This window comes from Strongylocentrotus purpuratus, unplaced genomic scaffold, assembly GCF_000002235.5.
Source record: "Strongylocentrotus purpuratus isolate Spur 01 unplaced genomic scaffold, Spur_5.0 spur5_scaffold_20, whole genome shotgun sequence".
Taxonomy (NCBI): Eukaryota; Metazoa; Echinodermata; class Echinoidea; order Camarodonta; family Strongylocentrotidae; genus Strongylocentrotus; species Strongylocentrotus purpuratus.
Genome location: NW_022145606.1, coordinates 25,243,643 through 25,266,493, shown reverse-complemented (window position 1 = coordinate 25,266,493; position 22,851 = coordinate 25,243,643). Strand labels below are relative to the sequence as shown.

At 38.6% G+C, this 22,851-nt stretch overlaps 1 protein-coding gene across 14 annotated transcripts in view; it reads left to right on the top strand.

Moving 5' to 3' along the window:
• LOC588152 (rho GTPase-activating protein 35) overlaps positions 1-22,851 on the top strand; it is a 110,399-nt gene that overhangs the window by 1,843 nt on the left and 85,705 nt on the right. For all 14 annotated transcript variants that reach the window (XM_030993082.1, XM_030993089.1, XM_030993085.1 and 11 more), the window contains exons 2-7: positions 13,392-14,182; positions 15,022-15,207; positions 16,123-16,613; positions 18,379-18,539; positions 21,337-21,552; positions 22,004-22,303. In XM_030993082.1, the coding sequence (XP_030848942.1) occupies positions 13,966-14,182; positions 15,022-15,207; positions 16,123-16,613; positions 18,379-18,539; positions 21,337-21,552; positions 22,004-22,303 (1,571 nt within the window). In that variant the 5' untranslated portion in view covers positions 13,392-13,965. The remainder of the gene's footprint in view (positions 1-13,391; positions 14,183-15,021; positions 15,208-16,122; positions 16,614-18,378; positions 18,540-21,336; positions 21,553-22,003; positions 22,304-22,851) is intronic.

Here is a 22,851-nt window from a genome sequence, read left to right as displayed (position 1 = left end):
GCAAGATCGTTTTAGGGTTCTACCTCAGCGCTTGCCCCTCCTCCTTTGGGCCAGCGGAATATGTCTGTCGGACAACTAATGTACATGTATGTACATTTACACTAGATATATAGGCCCCACATGTACTTGTAAGAGACAATATACAGTGCATAAATGTGAATTACAGTAGGTAACCAGTATAGTTAAAGGTAAAGACCAGTTTTGGAAACGCCCCAATTTCAAAAAATGAAATGGATGCTCTCATCAATCATGTGAAAGAATATGTTTTGACTAATACATGATGATAAAAAATTTGCCTGGAAACCGCCTACTAATTCATATATTTGGTAAATTTGTTTCTCTCATGGTCTGTGAGAGATATAGGGTAGTCCCATATACATCTTTCTGTGTATAGTGCTTGCAACTTTACGAAGAATGGGCCAAATTTCTTATCATTTTGATGATTCCAGAACCTTGCAGATGCTAGATGCTAGATGATCAACCTTTTCTGATCGATTCCACAACATTTCTTTCACAATGCAATCGCATGACCATAACTGGTCTTTACCTTTAAACCACTATGAACAGGTTACCTTGACTGAGAGGTGGTACATGTACCTGTACATGTACATGTAGCTACATGTAGTCACTCCGGTCTACCAGTATTGTAATAATAATAACCAGTTAGTCTAGTTCCCATTTCGTCTAATGCCCATTTCGCCTACCATCCATGAGGCCGAACAACCATTTGATTACAGGCATAGACAAATTGGGTAGCAGACGACTGCTCGTAGACCAAACGGCACAATAAACCCTTCTCCTCTGTACTGCTTCATACACTATGGACAGGTTACCTTGACAGAAAGGTGGTACATGTAGCTACCATAGTCACTTTGGTCTACCAGTATTGTAATAATAATAACCAGTTAGTCTAATTCCCATTTCGTCTAATGCCCATTTCGCCTACCATCCATGAGGCCGAACAACCATAATACAGGCATAGACAAATTGGGTAGCAGACGACTGCTCGTAGACCAACCAACACAATAAACCCTTCTCCTCTGTACTGCTTCAAACACTATGGACAGGTTGCCTTGACAGAAAGGTGGTACATGTAGCTACCGTAGTCACTTTGGTCTACCAGTATTGTAATAATAATAACCAGTTAGTCTAATTCCCATTTCGTCTAATGCCCATTTCGTCTACCATCCATGAGGCCTAACAATCATTTGATTACGGGAATAGACCAACTGCTTGTAGACCAACTGCTTGTAGACCAACTGCTAGTAGACCAACTGCTTGTAGACCAACTGCTAGTAGACCAACTGCTTGTAGACCAACTGCTAGTAGACCAACTGCTTGTAGACCAACTGCTTGTAGACCAACTGTTTGTAGACCAAACGGCACAATAAACCCTTCCCCTCCATACTGCCTCATAAGCAATATATGGAGAGGTTGGGATGAAAATGAGCAAAAAGTGATTTTCCATGCCTTTCTCTAGCCCCCTGACATTAAAACCTGATGCTTCCTACAGATAATTCCTCTCAAATCGGCAATGCAGATGCCATAATGATGAAACGTACAGTAATAGCAGAGGCAGTTATTACACATTACGCCATACTGTTGAACCTCTATAGTATACTGTACATGCATACACGTTTTGATGATGCTTAGTAGAAAGTTTGGGCTATCGGAAAGTCAATTAGCTCCATGATAGTTCAGTTGACCATTTAGAATTGGTACTTTTGGTCACAGAAATTTGTTTAGAAATGACTATGATTTTTCACCCTTATCTGTCAGTGTCAGGTTTGAATGAGAATCATACAAAATCATATTTTACCGACAACTTCTGTAGTACATGTAAATACCTTGCAGTTTTAAGTTAAGTTTCTCTTGTACATGAAGCCTATCCTAATTATCCATTAATAAAATCTTTATACTAATATTTTACTGACAAATTTTAAGTATACATGTAAATACATGTACCTTGCAGTTTTAAGTTCAGTTTCTCTTGTACATGAAGCCTTATCCTAATTATTCATTCATAAACTCTTGGATACCAATATACATGTACTACTGCTTGATTCTTCTTCAATACCCCATCAAACATCTTCTCTCCCGCTTCATTTTCCCTCTCTATTTCCCTCTTTATTTTCCTTTCTTTATTTTCTCTTCCTTTTTTTATTTTCTCTTCCTTTTTTTATTTTCTCTTCCTTATTTGCCCTTGCTTTTCTAATGGGGCAGATGTTTGGCAATATGAATCTACAAACTCAACAAGTTAGCATAATTGGATTGAAGTTTATAAAGTGCAGAGCGTCTTTTGTCCCATTGTCTGGTGCAAGGCATCCCCTGTCAGACAGGGTGCAGCCAATTGTACGTTTTTGTGTGGCAATTGTACGTTTTGTGTAGAAACGCAATGTTTGCTTGTTTGATCTGTATTGTATTGGAGGGCGCGTTCAGGCAAGTCATCCTAACCTTGGAGGATGATGATTAGCTCAATCTTTTTTGTTTTTTTTGTTGTTGTGGGGGGGGGGGGGGGAAGGTAAGGAAGTGTTTTACTGTTCAATGAGATGCAATACTGTACATCTGTGTACATACAGAAGAGGTGTCGTGAATCAGTGGATACGTCGCCGGACTGTCGATCACAAGGTCCGCGGTTCGAGTCCCGCCGCGGCACTAATGTCCTTTGGCAAGACATTGATCTACATTTGCCACTCTCCACCCAGGTGTTAAATGGGTACCGGTAGGAAGGAATTTCTTTAAATGCTGTGAGCGTCGAAATTGGCAGCCTAGCATAGCCGGGTAGTGTTGGAGCGCCTTGAGGACCTTGCAAGGTCGAAACGTGCGCTATAAGAATCCAATATTATTAATTTTTGAAGCTCATATTTTGAATAAACAGTTTCGCCACTTGGAAACCCCTTTAATAAGATAAAAACATATTTTGGTGCCTGGAAATCTTTAAGAATGCAGTCAATAGTTTGAACACTCTCTTGAATGTGCAGAACCACTTGTACTATTAGGTAAAGGATTATTATGTGTTTGGTCATCTGGATCCAAAATCAATATGTAGGAGACGGAAATGGAACCCTTCCAAGATTGAAAATGAAAACAAAAAACAAGCTTATTTTGGAAACAAAACAAAAAATACAACAAACATGTATAACAAGCTATTAACAGACAAAGAGAAATTAAATAATAACAAAAATATCTCTAGAATTTGGTGGTGTTTAAGAAAAATATAGTTAAGTTTTTTAAACTATTTTTTTAACAAACAGCACAAGAACAAATTTGTACAGTATGTTTTTTTAGTAAAAGTCAATAAAAATAAACCTACATGTTAAAGAAGAACAAATGTTAGAGATAAATTTAAAGGAGAGAGCAATAGAGAAATAGAAAGTGCACACAAAATGTGATTATCTAAGAGGATTGGAGAGACAAGTTGCACGGCAGGAATAAGATTTGTAAGAATCATTTTATTGATGCTCCTTATGAACACACCCCTTCTACAGACTACACTGTACATAACACCAGGTGTGAGTCTTGGACTGAAGTCCAGGACAATAGCCGTCATATTTTGCCCCCATATCTCTATCAATCTATGCTTGTTTATTGCCCATTAAACCAGCAATCTTCTATTTGCCATGTTCACACAGAACCTTTGTAACTTAACACTGAACTTTACGTTTGCAAGATCTCAGTTTTAAATGATTATCCACTACCTACATGTAAATGTATGAGGCTTCAAACGTGCCTGAAACAATGAGTATTCAAAGTTTCAAACTACTGTATGGCAGGGAAAAAATAATATTTATTTGGGGGGGGGGGGGGGGGGCTACTTTTCAACCTTGCCTGCATGAAAATAACATTCTAAAATTTGTTTTGCATTGAACTCTATGCAAATTTAAGGTGCTTTTTTCTGATTTTGGAGGGCTCTTTTGGGCATTTTGGGGGCTATTCATTATGAACATGACTGACAAAGAAAGCGGACAAAACATACACCTCCTCAGATAGACAAAGGAACATGCTATTACATGTATGTAAAAATGTGTAGAACAGGTGTCACATGCATATTCACCTTTTTACATAATAACAGTGAAGGGATGTTCCTTTGTCTACCTGAGGAACTGTATATTTTGTCCGCTTTCTTTGTCCGTTATATTCATAGTGATTTCGCCCTGAGCCCCCGTGTATTTTTTTCACTACTGTATGGGCTTCTGGAGTGTGCTTTTTTCCACACCGGCAAATGATACTCACTTCCATGTGATTGCATGCAGAGTAACGACAAGCCAGGCATACGCACTACTAACCAACACCAACATTTACAGGTTTGTTCAGTAGTGTAAATGGCACTAAAGTTTTGTTGATGATTTGTCAAAATGTTGTTTAGGTTGTGTATTAATGGGTTTGCTGTATTAACTTTAAGTTTACCATCTGTCAAGTGAACCTGGCCATGGAAAAGCATCTTTTATATATACAGTGCATGTACTGTACACGATCCAAACTGGAAGGTCATGAGCTTGGACATACAGTTGTGTGTCTTTAGAAACTAATGAGGTACAGTGGTTAGACGACCTGTCCTGTATTTCGCTGAAAGGAAATAAAAAACAACAGCTACTGTAGTTTCATTAATACTGTACATGTAGATCATCGGTCTGTTATTTCATTGTATAAATAAGGAAGCCCAACAAAAATTTATTGCTCGATTGGTATTATTATTTTTAGGGATTATTTTGAGCGAGTGAATAGAAGAAACAAAATATTTGAGAAGAAAAAAAGTACTAGAATGAATAAATAAATAAATCAATGTAAAAAAACAAATGAGTACAATGTACATGTACTTCAATAGTACATGCAGTGCACACTGTACAGTGTACACTGTCTTTTATTTTTGCCCTTGCATGTATTTTGACTGTTTTTGTTATTTGTAATTTTTACCTCTTGGCAAAGTTCAAAGTTTATACTTTCAATGAAATAACAATGAACATGGACATCATTCAAGTGTTCAGTGAAATCAAACAAAGCAAAAGAATGCAATAACAAAACACACACAAAGCATTACAGTATATAAATGATATATTAATACATTGTACATAGAAGAAGAAAGAAAAACCAAACAAGAGAACAGGTTGACTGGTCAAGAGGGCCGGCGTTGAAGATTGAAAATCTTAGTTGTGCCAGCCCTATCAAGAAGAAGGAGAAAAGGAAGAAGAAGGAGAAGAAGAAGAGTACCATAATGAAGAAAACTGAAAAAGATGAGAGGGAAAATAAAATTTGAGATGAGTCGTTATTGTAGCTGCCAAGACATGCAAGTCCACCTGTGTATATTTATTATCAGATGATTAACGAGATAAAAATACACTTGTCACAGTACAGAGTGTTGTACTTTAAAATCAAATTCATTTTTTTGTCACGCAGCTACAACGTTTTCTTTCAATATACATGTACATGTAGCATGATGCTTGGTTTAACACTGTCTGAAACTGTCTGAGCTTTGCATGAATGAGCAACAATCATTCATAATTCTGTTGAAGGGAATCGATCAAGGGGTAAGTCAGCCATCTGAATCTGAAGAAAAGAATGTTGCATTTACAATGTACAATGTACATTATACATGCACATGTATGTACATGTACATTTTTATGTACATGTATTTATAGCTCAAGTCCTGCAATCTCAGTGTTAAACAGTGTTCCTACTTGTACACTAACTCAGCTTTATAAATGTGAAGTACATATATTTATTTCTAAATTTCCTTATTTATTGATATTTATTTGTATGTATTTTTTAAAATTATTTCATTCTATTCATTTATTTATTTATTCGTTCCTATGTTGGTGTGGGACAGTGTGAGCTCATCCCTGATTGAATCATCAACACGTCTTGTTGACTCCGTAATGTATTCATATCAAGTTTACTTTGGAGGTACATGTACAAAAATGTACATACATGTGTGAACACGGCATCAAATGTAGATTAGTTTGTAGTGTTAGCTCATCCCTGATTGAATCATCACCCTGTACATGTCTACACACAGTATTATTGACTCTGTAATATGTTAATGCGATGTTTACAATGCAGGTACATGTGTATAGTAATATTTCGAGACAGATCATCAAATGTAGATTAGTCTGGTCGTGTGAACTCATCCCTGATTGAATCATCACCATGTATTATTGACTGCGTAATGTGTTCATATCAAGTTCTATTCTCATGGAATCCAACGATGACTCATGAATGCGTATCACACAGAACCATCAGAAGACAAACCGTGCTGGCTAGACAAGGCCGGGGTGGGAAAACGTGAACGAAAACGCCAGATTCCAGTCATTAACGACCCAAAATTAGGCGTGCAAATTACTCACGCTTTTCACTCAGAACATGGCTGATGGATTCCCTTGAGTAATCGCGACGGAACGAGGGCCAACTATCAACACGGAAATTGCAGCGAGTACATGTGTATGCAGTCTGACGATCGTAATTCTTCTCAGTACATGTACGTGTACGCCACCGCATGTTTACAACTGCGTGTATCAACATAATTTTCATCATTTCATGAATTATTAGTGGAGGGAATGGGTTTATGGGTCTTGGGTAGTTTAGGACTCCATGACCCATGAACATATGCACAATACAAAACAGCGTGTTTGAATCACTTACGAAAAAGTTGGCGAACAGAAAGAGGAAGAAAGCATCATGAAATTACTTATAGTCACAATTACTTGTAGGAAGCACGCTAAAAAATACATTCTGGAAATTTGTTCCGTAAAAGTAATATTTTTTTCATTTTAATTTCATGTTCTTTATTCGCTTAAAATTTAAAAGCACTTATAAAAAAAAAATCAAGGTTACAAAATTAAATGAGCATGTTTGTAAATATGAAGTGCACTTCAAAATATTTTGTTCAATACTGTAGCTACAGATAACTACTTGTATACATGTACACATGAGCAATATATCACTTGCAAATCTTATTTAACTTGCCCCTGTCTTTGAGCATTCAATTAGAAATTAAAAATATTACGGTGTAATCCTGATACTTTCACATGCAGATATTTTTTAGTACAATTTTTTCACATTTTGTTTTCATGATAATAAACACAACTCACAAGTGCATATAGTTTAATACAATAGACGTTTGTGCGTACGTGTATGCATTGACAACCCACCTTTGTGACCTAACAGCGATTCACAGAATTTGTGAAAGTAAAAACCCCTGAGAAAATAAAAACATACATTGTTAAATGCAGGAAGCAGGTGGTTAATTCATACAGAGCAAAGAGGAATTAGAAAGATATTAATATAATTGTTTACCTCAACATGTCGGACCTTTCAAAGGTCATTCTGATAATGCATTGAATTTTCAATCATTAATCCCTATTGTGATAAGGAAATGTACGAAAAGAAAAAGGAAATACAGAGGGATTTCCCATAGTATGTCCTTAATATGTCCATGAAATGATACAGTTAAAGGAATCTAGTGAAGTGCTCATTATAAAGACCCACACTTGTACAGTTGTATGGTTTAGGCCTAGGGGAGCTTTTATTTTGGGGCAATACGATTTCATTTTGTCATTAAAGCAAAAAAAATTGTCCCCCTTCTTTTAAATTGTGTGTACTGGTACATGCATGTGGAGCTCAAAATCACCCCAAGTTGTCTTCAAGTTCTAGCGAATCAAAGTTTCCCTGACTGCTTTAAATTTGAGGAAACAAAAAGGGGAAAAAATACATAAAAAACCTTTCATGGTCAGATAGAGCTCTGATTTCTTTTTCTTAGCCTTCTTCTTTGAAGACATTTATTTACTGTAAAGTTCACTGCCCTTTGTTCCCTAGTATGACAATCAAAAGAACAAAAAGGAAGGAAGGAAGGAGAGTGTTTTTTTTTTGACGAGGAACTTTGTAATTTTCATTGAGTAATAGTTTATGCCACGAGCCACACTGCTCCCCCATATTGCTTTGCACATACGGAGCCCTAAATGTACTTTGCTATATTTATTTTGACAGTAATTCAATTTAGCAAAGTGTATATACCCAGAGATTGTGTACTGCCTCAGGTGTTTTGGGCTATTCAGGAACACGCCAATTGACGACACACTGGGGTATTAGGGGTTTTTGGCGGGTTTTTACATGGAAAATCAAAATCTGCTTTTTCCCAGTGGCATTTTAAATTTCCAATAGATCAAAGTGCAAATCAAACAAAAAGAAATATTTTTCTTGTGAATACAGAGATATTCACCAATTGTTTGATATACATGTACATGAATACATAAATTTATCCTTACTCTGAAATCGCAGTCTGCTTTTCCCGGGGGCATTTCTTTCAATTGATCAAAGAACTATTCAAACAGAAGGGATAATCTTGTGTCTACTGCTACTGCTGAAATGTTCACAAAAATATGTGATATACATGTATGTCTGATGTTTCCTCCATACTTCATATTTTAGTATTTGTTTATTATTTTAAAATTCAATGTCTGCTTGTCCCGGTGCTATTGACATTTTGCAATAGATTCAGTTTAAGTGTCTACGATTCAAGCATAAGTGATGTTAGTGATGTTTTTTTTGTTTTTACTCAAATATTCATCAAACAGATTATAATGTTTTCACCTTGCTTTACAGTGGAAGCTTTTTGCAATGAAAAATCAGCCTGCTTTTCTGTGCAATTCTCAAAACACCAATTATGCTCCTTTCAAGCAATTGGGGGCATTTTTGTGGCTTTTGTAACTCACCGAATCGAGGATGCCTTTAACGTATCCACCATGTTTAGTATTAAAGAGAAAGTTGAGTTCTGGGAAGAGGTGAAAAATAATTTGTGAGCGTTATCATTCTTATGCAAGTGTGGAAGAACATCGCTGAAAAGCATGGCTCTTCAAATGCCTTCATATTCTAAATATGTCATGTACATCGTAAAACTCGGGGGGGGGGGGGGGTAGATTTTTTATGCCACGTGTTCGTGTAGTCCCATATACATCTTTCTGTGTGCAGTGTTTGTAACTTTTCCAAGACTTGGTCAATTTCTTAACATTTTGATGATTCCAGAACCTTGCAATACACACAAATTCTTACATGCCAGATGATCAACCTTTTCTGGTCGATTCCACACCGTTTCTTTCACAATGCAATCACATGACCAGGACTCAACTTCATCTTTAAGTGGCATGTACTCTAGAATCAAGTCTTTTTTTCCCAGTACCAATAAACATTTTACAATAGATCAATTACATGGACGTTGCAAGCTAAATTTGATAGATTTATGGCTGTTTGAAGTTCTCCAAATGGTTGATGCTTTTAATATTTCCTCCGTTAACTCCATGCATGAGACAAGCCAGTGTTAGGGCCAGAAATGCATTAGCTCATATCTTTTTAACAGAGGTCCTTTTTTTTTACTCCCTTCTGGATCTCAACAGACCATTTAATTGAATTATAAACCATATAACCATCAGATGATCAGGTTGATAAATCATTATTTCAGACCGAAAGCTGTCTTTGTAGTCCATAATATGCAGTATCTGTACAGCGCAATAGAGACACCACTGCTCCACCACTGAGCCATAACGTCTTGTACATGTAATGCCCTCTTGGCTCTGAACAGACCGATAATCGTAGCTTCAGGCTAAAAGCTGTCTTTGAAACCCACTGTCAGAGCCAGTAGGATGTTACTCCAAAACAGGGGTACGCCGTAAGGGCTTTCTGGCTTTCATCTCATCTCACCTTACATTATGATTGTTTTTTAATTTGATGAATCCTTCTGGTTGATAATCATTCGTCCAGGCTAAAAAACCTGCTATGAAATCCATTGTCACTTGTCAGTGCCGGAAGGGTGTTAGGTATTAAGCCTAAGGCCCTTCTTAAACTTATCATACATTATAATTGGATTATACTTGTATGCCATGATTCCATCAGGTCGATAAATCATCATTTTGGGCTAAAAGCCCCCAATTCTGACTGATTATTATGATGAATTATCCCGCCATTTAACTCCCTTTCATCTCGGTGACAGCCATGCTCCTTGGGACGCAGTCGCTGATGACTTTACCATCTCGCTTGCGAAAATGTGCACAATTCCATGTGTTATTTTGATATTGATTCTTCGCTATGCGATGCGAGCATTGACATTCAGTGGAGACAGAGCAATGCTCTTGTATACTGTACTAGTGGTCTTTCAACCAATTCTTACTGTACTACCTGTGTAGTCCTTTCCCCCCTACCTCTCTTCGATGGAAAAAAGACAAGTTTAGAGTAACTGAATGTAGAATAGTTTGCATTTTTACATTTTTGTTAGTCTTTCACATTGCAACGATGGCTCAGTGGTAGAGCAGTGGTACCATATCTATGAGGTCCTGGGTTTGAAACCAGTTTGATGCGCTAGTGCACTTTCGCAAGGCATTAATCCTCATTACCAAGTTTCTGGCTGTGAAAATGACTATACAATTTGCAAAAGTCTTGTGATGCGAACGTTTACCATGACATCTGCTTGTTTAGGCTTGGCTCAAGCCACATTCTATTTAGCCTTTGAATTCCATGTTTTCAATATTTTATCTGCTTTAATATTATCCATAAAAAGGAGAGACAGAAAAGCTTAAATAAAACAAGACTTCATTCATTCAATCCACTCAATGTCTCAAGAAAGTCCAAACAAATTATTCTGACATGAAGCCGGGTCACTCCAAATGGTCTTGAAACCATCCTTTCTGATGATATGATTTTATTTGGTAGTATGATGAAGAGGGGAGGGAGAGGGATATTAATGCGTTACCCATCTGCCCGGACACTGATGTATATGGCGGTGTCATCTTACATTGGCCCTTAGGCTGGTAGGGTTTATACCCCTAAGCCAATTCATTGAGGTGATGAGCTGTCTAGTCTTACGTCTCAACTATCCAGACCCTAAGACATTGAATACCATGGCTGAGGTGGACAGTGTCTAATAATCTTACTACCACAGACCCTTTAAAGGTAAAGACCAGTTATGGTCATGCGATTGCTTTGTGAAAAAAACGTTGTGGAATCGATCAGAAAAGGTTGGTCATCTAGCATCTAGCATCTGCAAGGTTCTGGAATCATCAAAATGATAAGAAATTTGGCCCATTCTTCGTAAAGTTACAAGCACTATACACAGAAAGATGTATATGGGACTACCCTATATCTCTCACAGACCATGAGAGAAACAAATTTACCAAATATATGAATTAGTAGGCGGTTTCCCGGCAATTTTTTTATCATCATGTATTAGTCAAAACATATTCTTTCACATGATTGGTAATGAGAGCTTCCATTTCATTTTTTGAAATTGGGGCGTTTCCAATACTGGTCTTTACCTTTAATAGGCTGGTGGTGTTTATACCCCTAATAGTCAATTCATTGAGGAGATGAGCTGTCTAGTCTCACCTCTTCAGACCCTATTAAGACATTGAAAGCCATGTCCCATGGGCTATCACAGAATAAGGCAGTTTGAGGTGATCAGTGTCCTAGTCTTTATACTACATGTATATCAAACCCCTAGGTGATAAGATGTCTAGGCTTACAACTTCAGACCCTAACACATTGAATACCACAGCTGGTTGGCTATGCAGGATATTAAGGCAGTTGTAAGTCACATCATTGAGGCGACGAGCTGTCTAGTCTCACTTCTTCAGACCTTAAGACCCTGGACATCTACGTGTACCAAAATAGAGGAGGTACAACATGTAAGGGGGGGGGGGGGAGAGAAGGAGAAGAAATTGAGTGATTAAAACAGAATTCCTCTTTATTTAAAACAGTTTTTAAAGTGTAAAAGAAAAAGTAAGCCCTAGTTATAAAGGGGTTATTTGTTAATTGTAGGAAAATTATTATCAGCCAGCTTTCTTGAACTATCAAAATCTTTGGGAATTACAAGATCAGGAAAGAAAACTTCAAGAACATTTGATGGGCCTGGAGAGATATATTGAAAGCGGACGTAGAAGCTAATTTAGAACGAGGAAGGAAGGAAAAGTCAAGATGTTTTATTTCAGTCTTCCAATGGTGGCACTTGTAATTAATGGTACTTTAAGAATCTTGGATTAAAGGCCATGACAGCGTTTAAAACCAACTGAAAAGGAAATTCAAAAAATGTTGTTACAAATTTTGCAAACGCATGTGTACATGAATGGCAGGAGGCAATATTTTTTTGGTAAAATCAGACAGTTGTTTGCAACAATGGCTGCTACATCACTATGCGTTAATGTTTTATTTGATCATTGTGTTATAATTCATAGAAATGTCTACTTTCCTCTTGATACTATCAAGCACTTTCAACTTTTTTTACATATATACATGTACAGGGGACTTTTTTGACAAGAAGGCTGTATTTTTTCATGGTACCCTCGAGTCTGTGTATAATGATTTGCATCTGTGCTTGTACACATATTTATGATTTGTATGTGTACATGTATAGTTTTACTGGAATTAAATAAAATTGAATTTGAACTTGAACTTTTCCAGCCTATACATGTACACAGGTCAGGGATCGTTCGAATAGTTCAAGGGAAATCCAATCTTGGTATTAAACTATTCTAGAGGAAAGCAGAAAAATCAAGAGTAGTACATTTGTAGACTGGTGAAAGTTTGAATGAGATTGGACAAAAACGTGATTATAGTTCAAAGTTTTTGAAAGTAATGGGCTCTTCAACTTGGCTGAATCCTTCATGTCTCTGTGACGTAGTGGCAGACAACCTTCCAACCTGCTCCTACACACAAAATGATTAGAACTTCAATAAGAAAAAAATATGAGACTCAGGATCAGGAGTATCTATTCTCTTTTATAGAGGACCTTTATACTCTTTTCACACTGGTTTTGCTTAACCCCGTACTTTGCTTAGCCCCGTACTATCCTTAACCCCAGACTATTTTTTTTGGCTTTTCTCACTGCAATTCCTTTATAGCCCCGTACTAGCCATGGCCATGGAATTCATTAATTCGCTTCACTGCGTAGTCCCGGACTATTTTTTGTTTCTGTTCTCATTCATTTGCTTGGCACCGCAATTGCGGAGTTAGCAGGAGTTAGTACCACAATTGTGAGGTTAGCCCTGCTATTTTGCAGGGTTAGTTAACCCCGTACTATAGGTGGGGTTAGCCCACTTTGGTAAAAACGAGTCTGAACAGAAAGTGGAATAGGCTTAACCCCGGACTATAGGTGGGGCTAAAACCCCCCCTTTAACCCCACCTATAGTACGGGGTTAAGCAAAATATTGCCAGTGTGAAAACAGTATTAGTATTTAATATGCTGTCCATAATTGATATATTTGAGAAGTGCCCCCGAGGGAGACAGTACTTTGGGGGAAAACAATTTTTCCTATTTTTCTGCTTTCAAACAGATGAACTTATGATGACAAATGTTGGATTGTCCTTTGAGTGCTTAATAACATTTTTTTAATCTGATATTTTATCTTTTTGCCCAGATTGCTCCAGTCCAAGAAAAACAGGACATCTTCAAATTGGCAACATTCCAATGCAAGTGCATCGTCTCTCCAATCTCCCAAAGCCTGCAAAATGATCACGTAGATTAACGTGACTAGTACTACCAATTTAGAGTTGAAACTTATTCCTGTAGATGTTTACCGTAGTTGTTTAGCAGGACTTCCTCATGAGGACTTGACAACAGGGACGATAAACAGAGTAGGCGATATTATTTTTAGGATCGAAAGATAAGTGGAGAGAGCGCTACATCCTGAGTTGCTTTATTTCTTCTTGAGAAACCTTGCTGATACATTTTGTACATGCATCATCGGCCTGGTCACCAAGAGGGACGTTAGATTGAAAGAGTAGTGGACGTTCTGTGTTTGGTACAAGATACTCCTGTTCCAGGCACGAAGGTCCTCCAGAAGTCAAGGAAGCCTGAAGGGTCACAGACAACCCGTGATTATGTTCATCAGGTCTGCGTGACGCTCATTCGAAGACCACGGAGAAGACCCTTGATGCATAGCATCTGAGAAAGAACCCTTGAGAAAGAAGCGAAGCAAGGACAACGCTACAATGGCGCGTCAGAAGCCAGAGAAGATCTACCACATATCCGTGATGGGCATGTCGGGAACGGAGACAGAGCGCGGGGCCACGGGAGTCGGCAAGTCGTGCCTCTGCAACCGCTTCTTGAATCCTCACCAGGACAAGTACTTCACAGACCACATCTCGGTCATCAGCTCGAGTGATTTCAGCGGGCGCATCGTAAACAATGACCACTTCCTCTACTGGGGTGAGACTCAAATCTTGAATAATTTCATTTATTATTCATTACCGTTTGTATATCTCCAAACATTAGCATAGGAAATCAAATAATAAAGAATAAAGGAGAGAAAATTCTTCTTAGAAATTTAATTAGAATTTTAACTAATGTGAATCATTGAAATTATTTTTGAATAAATGAAAAAGCATGAAGGTGATACCATGACATTTTATGATAGAATCCATTCATGATTTCTCCTTCAAAATATTTGTAGAATGTTTTTAAGATGAATGTGGTTCATCAATGTATATGAAGCATAATGACGTCACATGGATAAGACGAATACGATGTTACGCAAAAGAAAATTTAGTCTTTTCTTCAGAAGATTGACTATCTTTCTATTTGTGGCTCCATTCACCTGAAATACAATGTAACTTGAATATCATGCCATAAATGAATTACTGAAAAATGAATTAAATAATCTAGATACATGTACATGTAGATGCATGCATGTTGTGACAGACAAAATTCATTGATAGAGGTGTTGTGGTCCAGTGGATAAGTCTCCCGACTTTGAACCACAAGGTACATGGATCAAATCTCTGCCACAGTACTAACGTCCATTGGCAAGACATTGATCTACATATTTGCCACACTCCACCCAGGTGAGGTAAACGGGTACGTGGTAGGAGTATTCATTAAAATACACTGTGCTCTTATAACAGCTGCCAGAGCTAAAGTTTAGGTGGTATTAATTCAAAAAGCTCTTTGGAAGCTCATGGGGACATTATTTACTGTGATATGCCCTTTACAAGAACAGAATATTATTGATTATTTCCTTGATGACTGATTGTTTCTTTCTCATGCAGGTGAATGTACAAGGAAGTATGATGGCGATTCAATAACATACAGAGTGGTGGAACAGACAGAGTTTATAGATGACTCCTCCTTCTCGCCCCTCAGAGGGTCAAACACCCATGCGTATTACAAACGAGCTGCGGTCACAAACCTCAAGTCTGCGGAGAAGGTCATGTACATCTGTAAAGATCAAGTTGGTGAGTATGAGGGTCATCCAGCAATTGCTCGGGGACATTTGCTCGGGCTTGAAGTTATGATTCCCTATTAAAGATAAACTCCAGTACTGGTAAAAAAAAAAAAAATAATTCTCACAGAATCAAACGAAACTTACACTGAATGTTCAAGATTACAAATAAATGACATGTGCCAAACAATTTTGGAAGAAAATGTATACTGGCTGAGTAATGAGCATAGAAAGACAAGGAAATCAAGTTATTACTAGCCCCGACACCATGTGTGTTGTCAAATTTATTATGATTTTGATGACTCCAGAACCTTGCAGTGCACACCAACATGCTACATGATCAACTGTTTCTGATCCTTTCCACACCTTTTCTTTCACAATGCAATCGCATTACCAGTACTAAAGTTTATCTTTAATGTGTTTGTCACATCACCAAACAGACTCGACACCGCCTGAAAAAAAAAACCCTGGGCTTTCCTTACAGGGAGATAAACAAATGGTGCAATATAGATTTTTAAGATATTTTTACAGTTAAAATACCCTCATTTAACTTGTATTCTATGGCTTTGAGGAATATGAAGGTCATCTTTACATCATCGTCATCATCATTTAGCATAGATCCGCTTTTCCCCTCGCTGTGGGGCTGAGCGTTCATTCCCTTTAATATGGCCCTTCCCCAAGCCTACGAGTCTCCAATGTCCACCTGGGAGAGACCATGGACCTGTTTCACAAAGCCCTTTTTCAATGACAAATAACAAAAATCAGTTACAAACTTGCTGATTACCAATCGGAATCAAGAATTTCAGTAGCTGATACAAATACTGTCATTTGTCACTGATGACAAGTTTTGTGAAACGGCCCCCAGACGCTCTCATATCTAAATGGTTATTTAAACTCATGTCTGAAATGTATTGCTTATATCACACAGGTGACGAAACCAACTTCACTCAGAAAATTCTCCCAGACGGTAAATTCCCTGTGGATGGATTCTTGATCATCTACGACGTCTCGCGGTCACCGGGACACGAGAAACAACTGGAATGGCTCACCAAGCTGCAAGGCCAACTCCACAAGGCAAAGCGGCCGGTGGTCGTCGTCGCAACCAAATACGACGAAGCCTGGGACCAGTACGTGCGTGACGCCAAGGCCTTCGCGGCGAAGATCAAAGCCCCGCTCATCGAGACGTCGTCGCAAGAGGGCGTCAATGTAGACCTGGCATTTGCGATGATCGCAAGCAAGATCGATAAGAGGAGCGGGCCGAGGGAGGTGCCGTTCCCATCAGCTAACGAAGCGAGGCAGAAGGTGATCACGAAGGCGGTGGACGAGTATGAACAGATGCTCAAGAAAGAGGTGGTCAACTACCATGATCTGTGGACGTCGCGCAAGAAGCAGTACCAGAACAGAGACGTCTTTAGAAAGGTATAGTGTCCTTGAGTATTAAAGGCCCACTGCACTACTTATAGCTACTTGCGCCCTCTATGTAGCAAACAAGGCCTAATCGGTGCCTGTTGGTCCCCATGATCCTCTTTTTCTTATTTTAATTGCTAGCTGATTTCATGAGATACCACCTGTCAGTGACCTTGTCGGGAGGCCTAATCCCCTATGGGCAAACTAATGCAGACAGGGGAAGTTTACCTTGATATTATGTTGGCTTTAATAGAAGAAGGAACAGGTCAGTGAAAGTGTGAGCAAAATCGAATTACAATTAACAAAGTTATGGATATTTGAAGGAGCTTTATTTGTTAATTTCTTGTTAGGAACTTGCAAGATACATCACCGAGTTGCCAAGTTGTGTTTGATTGATCGCAAACTTAAAAAATTTCTTTAATCCATTCTCTAATTGTGCAAGCCTAAAGTACCTTGTCCCATTAGTTAATACCAGTTGCCTCATAAGTCATCAATTTACTTCTATCGCTCGTCACTTACACTCTTCTTTTTCTTTGCCTATTTTAATATCACACATCGATATCACACAACGATATCAATCCTCAATATCGCTCCTAAATATCACTCTTCATGTACCGGTACTTGACTTTGAGAATGTACATCACTTGATGTGGTCATTAAAATACAACTTAGGACTTCAGAAATATGTCTCTATTCTTGCCACAAACCTGTGCGTTGAATAGGCAACCAAAACCACTCGATCGTTTGCGGTTTACAGGTAGCTCTGTTTGCAAGGAGATAAGTACTTGTGGGATATTTCCTTGCTGATCCTAAATATACACCTGATATCCTCTTGAGTGTATAATTTACATCATATCAGTTTACTGTAATTCGATAGCCGAGGACATACTATACTACAATTCCTACAATGTACATTGCCAGACTGATGACATAATACGTATATACCAGCAAGAAAAATGTCCACCCTTAGTTCTGTAATTACACTCACGTTGTGTCTGGTTCTTGAAAATACTTTCTTTGACTGTATTCAAAGTGTAGAAGATAAGTCTTCAAAAGCAGACTAGTTGCAAATACAAAGATATTTCTGTATGTATATGGATATGCATTATGCATATAGATTATTGCCATTAAAGGCAGGCTTTACTACTTCAGCTAGAAGGGATTAGACCACCCAGCGATCCAGCGAGGTCACTGTGACTGGTGGCTATATCATTAACTCAGCTCTCATTTAAAATAAGAAAAAAAGGATCATGGGGGACCAACAGGCACCAATTGGGGAAGTTTTCTATATAGAGGGAGCAAGTAGCTACAAGTAGGACAGTGTGCCTTTAAAACATTGTAACTAGTTGGTGTTGTCTCTGAGAAAGCTTATTTCAAATATTTTCCTTTCCTGTATCGTCCAGTTTAGATTGATTTACCTTTGTAGAGCCAAATACTTTGCTGATGCCCTTGGAAGTATATTTGTACATTGTAGATCATTGCCATAGTGTAATTATGTCTATTGCCTGTACACTTAGTTAATGAGCATACAATCATCCCACCTCTGAAGCAAATAAAACAATATTGCAGAGTGGAGGTAAAAAGGTTTTATTTTGGCACCACAAATGTTATAAATTGTGCCAAATCTAAATAAATAAGCAACAGTATCCACCACTGTTTATGTTGCATGTGTGTCCAGTCTACTTTATTAATTGTTGAACGATCGTGCATAATGACCGACACAAGCTTGTTTATGCAAAGTAATTAAATATTGTTCTTTTTTGGAAAATAAAAATAGGTTGTTGAACTCATCGGTACAAAGAACGCCAAGAACTACTTCACACGGCACACACAGCGGCTTCGCCAGAACCACCAGCAGAATAAAATGAAGCTGTATCTGGGTAGGCTACCAGACGCACTGGAGAGTATATTCCCGGATTTGAACTCCATCAGTGGAAGGTAAGCATGTCCCTCCCTAATGTGAGAATGGAACATTCCTGTTTCATAGTAAGTAGCATGTAGAGGAGTCTAGTTCATTATGCTTTTAGGGATTGGTGAGTTTGAGAAAGTTTCTGGCAGCACTACCAGGTGCACTAGGGAGTATATTCCTCGATTTGAACTCCATCAGTGGAAGGTAAGCATGCCCCTCCCTAAATTGAGAATGGAACATTCCTGTTTTATAATAAGTAGCATGTAGAGGAGTTGAGTCCATTATGCTTTTAGTGATGGTGAGTTTGAGAAAGTATCTGGCAATGCTACCAGACGCAATGGAGAGTATATGCCCTGATTTGAACTCCATCAGGGGAAGTTAAGCCTGCCCCTCCCTACTCAAGAATGGAATATGCCTGCTTCTGAACCAATTGCTATGTAGAGGAGTTGAGTCCATTATGAGTTTAGGGGTGGTGAGTTTTAAAAAGTAGAAAACAATGAAAATTATCTTGGACAGTTTCCCTATGCACTGGAGATATTGTTCCCGGATTTAAAGTCCATCAGTGAAAGGGCTAGCTTGCATCTCCCTAGATTTAGAATGGAACACTCTAATACTTCTATGGAATTATAACGTAAAGGAGTCAAGTTCATTATGATCTTAGGGGTGATCAGTTTCAAAAAGTTAGAACAAGATCAGACCCTCTGTAGCTCATTCTAAAAGTAGAGTCCATTCCCTGAACTTCACTACCTCATTGGTAGATAAACAGATTCCCCCCTAAACTGTGAATGGTATGGTCCTGTCCATCAGATAACAGGTACTCCAATAAGGAATATCTGCTTGCTTTATATATATATACCTCTCAAATTCAAAACAAAATGTTTCAGCGGTATTCCTGCCACTCATTATACCTTAATGTCCTCCATCATGTCATAAATACTTGAATCAAAACCAATCGCATACTTAATCGCCCACTTGTTTATAATGGCATCAGGTTTCTCTCAATAATGAGCATTTTTAACACACATATTTATTTTATTAGTTTTTATACTTCATTAAATTTCTTGCCTACCGTGTTTACTCACAGCGATCTTTTCTCCTCGATAAAGATGGAACAGTTTGTCACGATTTTAGAGAGTACGAGTGTCGCTATGTCGCTGTTTATAGATAGTACAAGATAAAGTGGAGTTTGTGTCATACAGTTGCCTCATGAATGAAACTAGGAGGGAGGAATGGGAGAGGCACTATATGATAATTGGTGAATAATGTGAATTAAAAAAAAATCATCAAAATGGTAAAAATTCACTCATGCTTGCTGAAAGTCACATGCACTGTACCCAGAAACATGTACCAACTACACCAACATGTGGCATTGAAAGTTTTATCCAAATAATTTAACTCTTTCAAAATGGGTTGAACGTGCCCAAATATAAACTGTAGCGCACTTCCGTCGTATACAAGACCTGATAAAAGTTTGTTAGCCGCTCGTAGATAAATTGAGACCATCAAGACTTGTCGCAGCTTTGTTTGTTATCTCTATGAGGAAGAATCACCCTTTATTAAATTTCACATTCAGTCTTGTTGCCATTATCTTCCAAAAGTGAACTGTAATGTAAACAACTGGCCTTTAAATTATCGAAACAAAACCCACTTAACTCGTTGAGTCACCGATACTTTTAGCTAGGAAATAAACACTTGTGCGGTTATGGGCGCGCCATCAAAGCTAATATTTATCAATAGGTTTCAAGATTATTTATAAAGTGTGTGCAGTACTTCCTTGCCAACTATTGCCTACATGTGACTTTCATATGCCATGTTCTCGAGACAAAATAAATTGGATAAAAGCAATTTTTCAACTGCTTAACAAATTAAAAAACATAATAAGGGTATGGATAATTTAGTTGTTAACTGTACATACAATATGTTAAAACTTGGATACAAGCTTCTCATTTTGTACTGATTTTTTTACCCAAAATTTCTTTAGCAATTACCTGTATAGAAAGTTTCCCTTTGAAAAATGTATATCTACTATAGGAAACTGTACATAAAGACCACCTGATTAGAAATACCACCTGTCTAGTTGCGTCCCCCTTGAGTGGTCTTTTTATACAGGTTTCACTGTATTGCATTGTTTCTCAAGATAATTTTCTCTCTATCTCTGTCTACGACCTCCCATCCATCCCTCTCTGTGTCTCCCTTGCCCCTCCCTTTCTGACTCCATCTCCCCTCTCTCTCTCTCTCCCTCTCTCTCTCCCCCTCTCTCTCTCTCCCCCTCTCTCTCTCTCCCCCCCTCTCTCTCTCTTCTATCTCTCTTCTATCTCACCCTCTTCTATCTCTCTCTCTTCTATCTCTCTCTCTTTATCTCTCTCTCTCTTCTATCTCTCTCTCTTTATCTCTCTCTCTTCTATCTCACCCTCTTCTATCTCTCTCTTATATATCTCTCTCTCTTCTATCCCTCTATTCTATCCCTCTCCTCTCTCTCTCTCTCTCACCCTCTTCTATCTCTCTCTCTCTCTTCTATCTCTCTCTCTTTATCTCTCTCTCTTTATCTCTCTCTCTTCTATCTCTCTCTCTCTTTATCTCTCTCTCTTCTATCTCTCTCTCTCTTCTATCCCTCTTTATCTCTCTCTCTTCTATCTCTCTCTCTTCTATCTCACCCTCTTCTATCTCTCTCTTATATATATATCTCTCTCTCTTCTATCCCTCTATTCTATCCCTCTCCTCTATCTCTCTTCCTCCCCCACGCTTTCTTTCTTTCTCTCCATCTCTCTCTATCTCTCTCTATCTCTCTCTCTCTCTCTCTCTCTCCATCTTTCTTCACTCTCCCAGGGACTGGACAGAATGTCGTCACATGCTGCCCGAGATGACGAACTTCGCCCAGTGGTTCATTGTGCTGCCACACGACCAGTCTTGGAGGGAGAGTGAATACATCGACACAAACGAGGTTCGCATCCCTTACGACCTTCTCGAAGGCAACGAGATGGAATGTGAGAACTGCTTCCAGGATCACGTCAATAGACTCAACGCTGCCAAGAGGAAAGAGAAGTAAGTTTAATAAGAATAAAAATACTACTAATAATAATAATATTACTTCGCTTTTATATGGGGCTTAAAGACACACTGTACTTCTTGTATCTACTTGCTCCCTCTATGTAGAAAAAAATGCCTAATCAGTGATCATTGGTCCCCCATGATCCCCTCTTTCTTATGTTAATTGAGAGCTTATTGATGACATAATCACCTGTCAGTGACCTTGCAGGGAGGTCTAATTCCCTCTGGCCAAACTAGTGCAGATAACCTTTAATACTTCAACGATGTCTTTAAGCGATTTACAGATGTATTATTACCCCGGTCATAGGATTCAGGCTTTCCCGCACACAATGCATGCACATTCTCCACTCCCTGGGGAGCATTCCAGTCTGGCTCCATTTTACAGGAGTTCACATTACCTTGAAGAATTTATACTGTAATACTTCTTTATCTTGGGACATTTCAGAATGAAAGCAGACTTCAAGAAGCTGCTGGAAAGTCTCCCGAACATCGTCCTTCCGTTCCGCGCCATGGACGAGGACGTCGTCCTGGACGCGATCTCCAACAGCGAGAGCTTCGGAGAGCTCGACGAGAGCACGAAGGTCGCCATCTACAATGTGCACCAGGAGAACATCCAAGCCCGGGCGCAGTCGGACTTTGCAGAGCTCCTGATGGAGAAATATGCCCTACTCGCTAGTGTGGATATCACCCAGCAGCCGAGCAAAGAGGTGCAGAAACTGGTGAAACAGCTGGAACATGAGCCTAGGTAAGTAATAGTTGAATCTGGGTTGAGTGAAAAAACGGCTTGGTGTTTAGTCTAGGAAAGAGTTGGTTTGTGTCAAGCTCCTGATAGCTCCGGCAGCCGTTATCAGCACACAGTACATTTCAAAGAATAATTCTACCAGGTACCCTTTTACCTCACCTGGGTGGAGTGTGGCAAACGTAGATTAATGTCTTGTCAAAGGACATAAGTGCCGCAGCAGGACTCGAACCGCGCACCTCGTGATCCACAGTCCGATGACATATCCACTCGACAATGACACCTCTTTGCACTGCTAAGCTACAATGTAGTGCAGATTAGTATGGTGATTATAAAGCAATGATTATGAAAACATGCAGTTAAAGATTAAAGATGAAGTTGAGTTCTGGTCATGCGATTGCATTGTGAAAGAAACGGTGTGGAACCGACCAGAAAAGGTTGATCATCTAGCATATAGGAATATGTGTGTATTGCAAGGTTCTGGAATCATCAAAATGATAAGAAATTTGGCCAAGTCTTGGTAGAGTTACAACCACTGTACACAGAAAGATGTA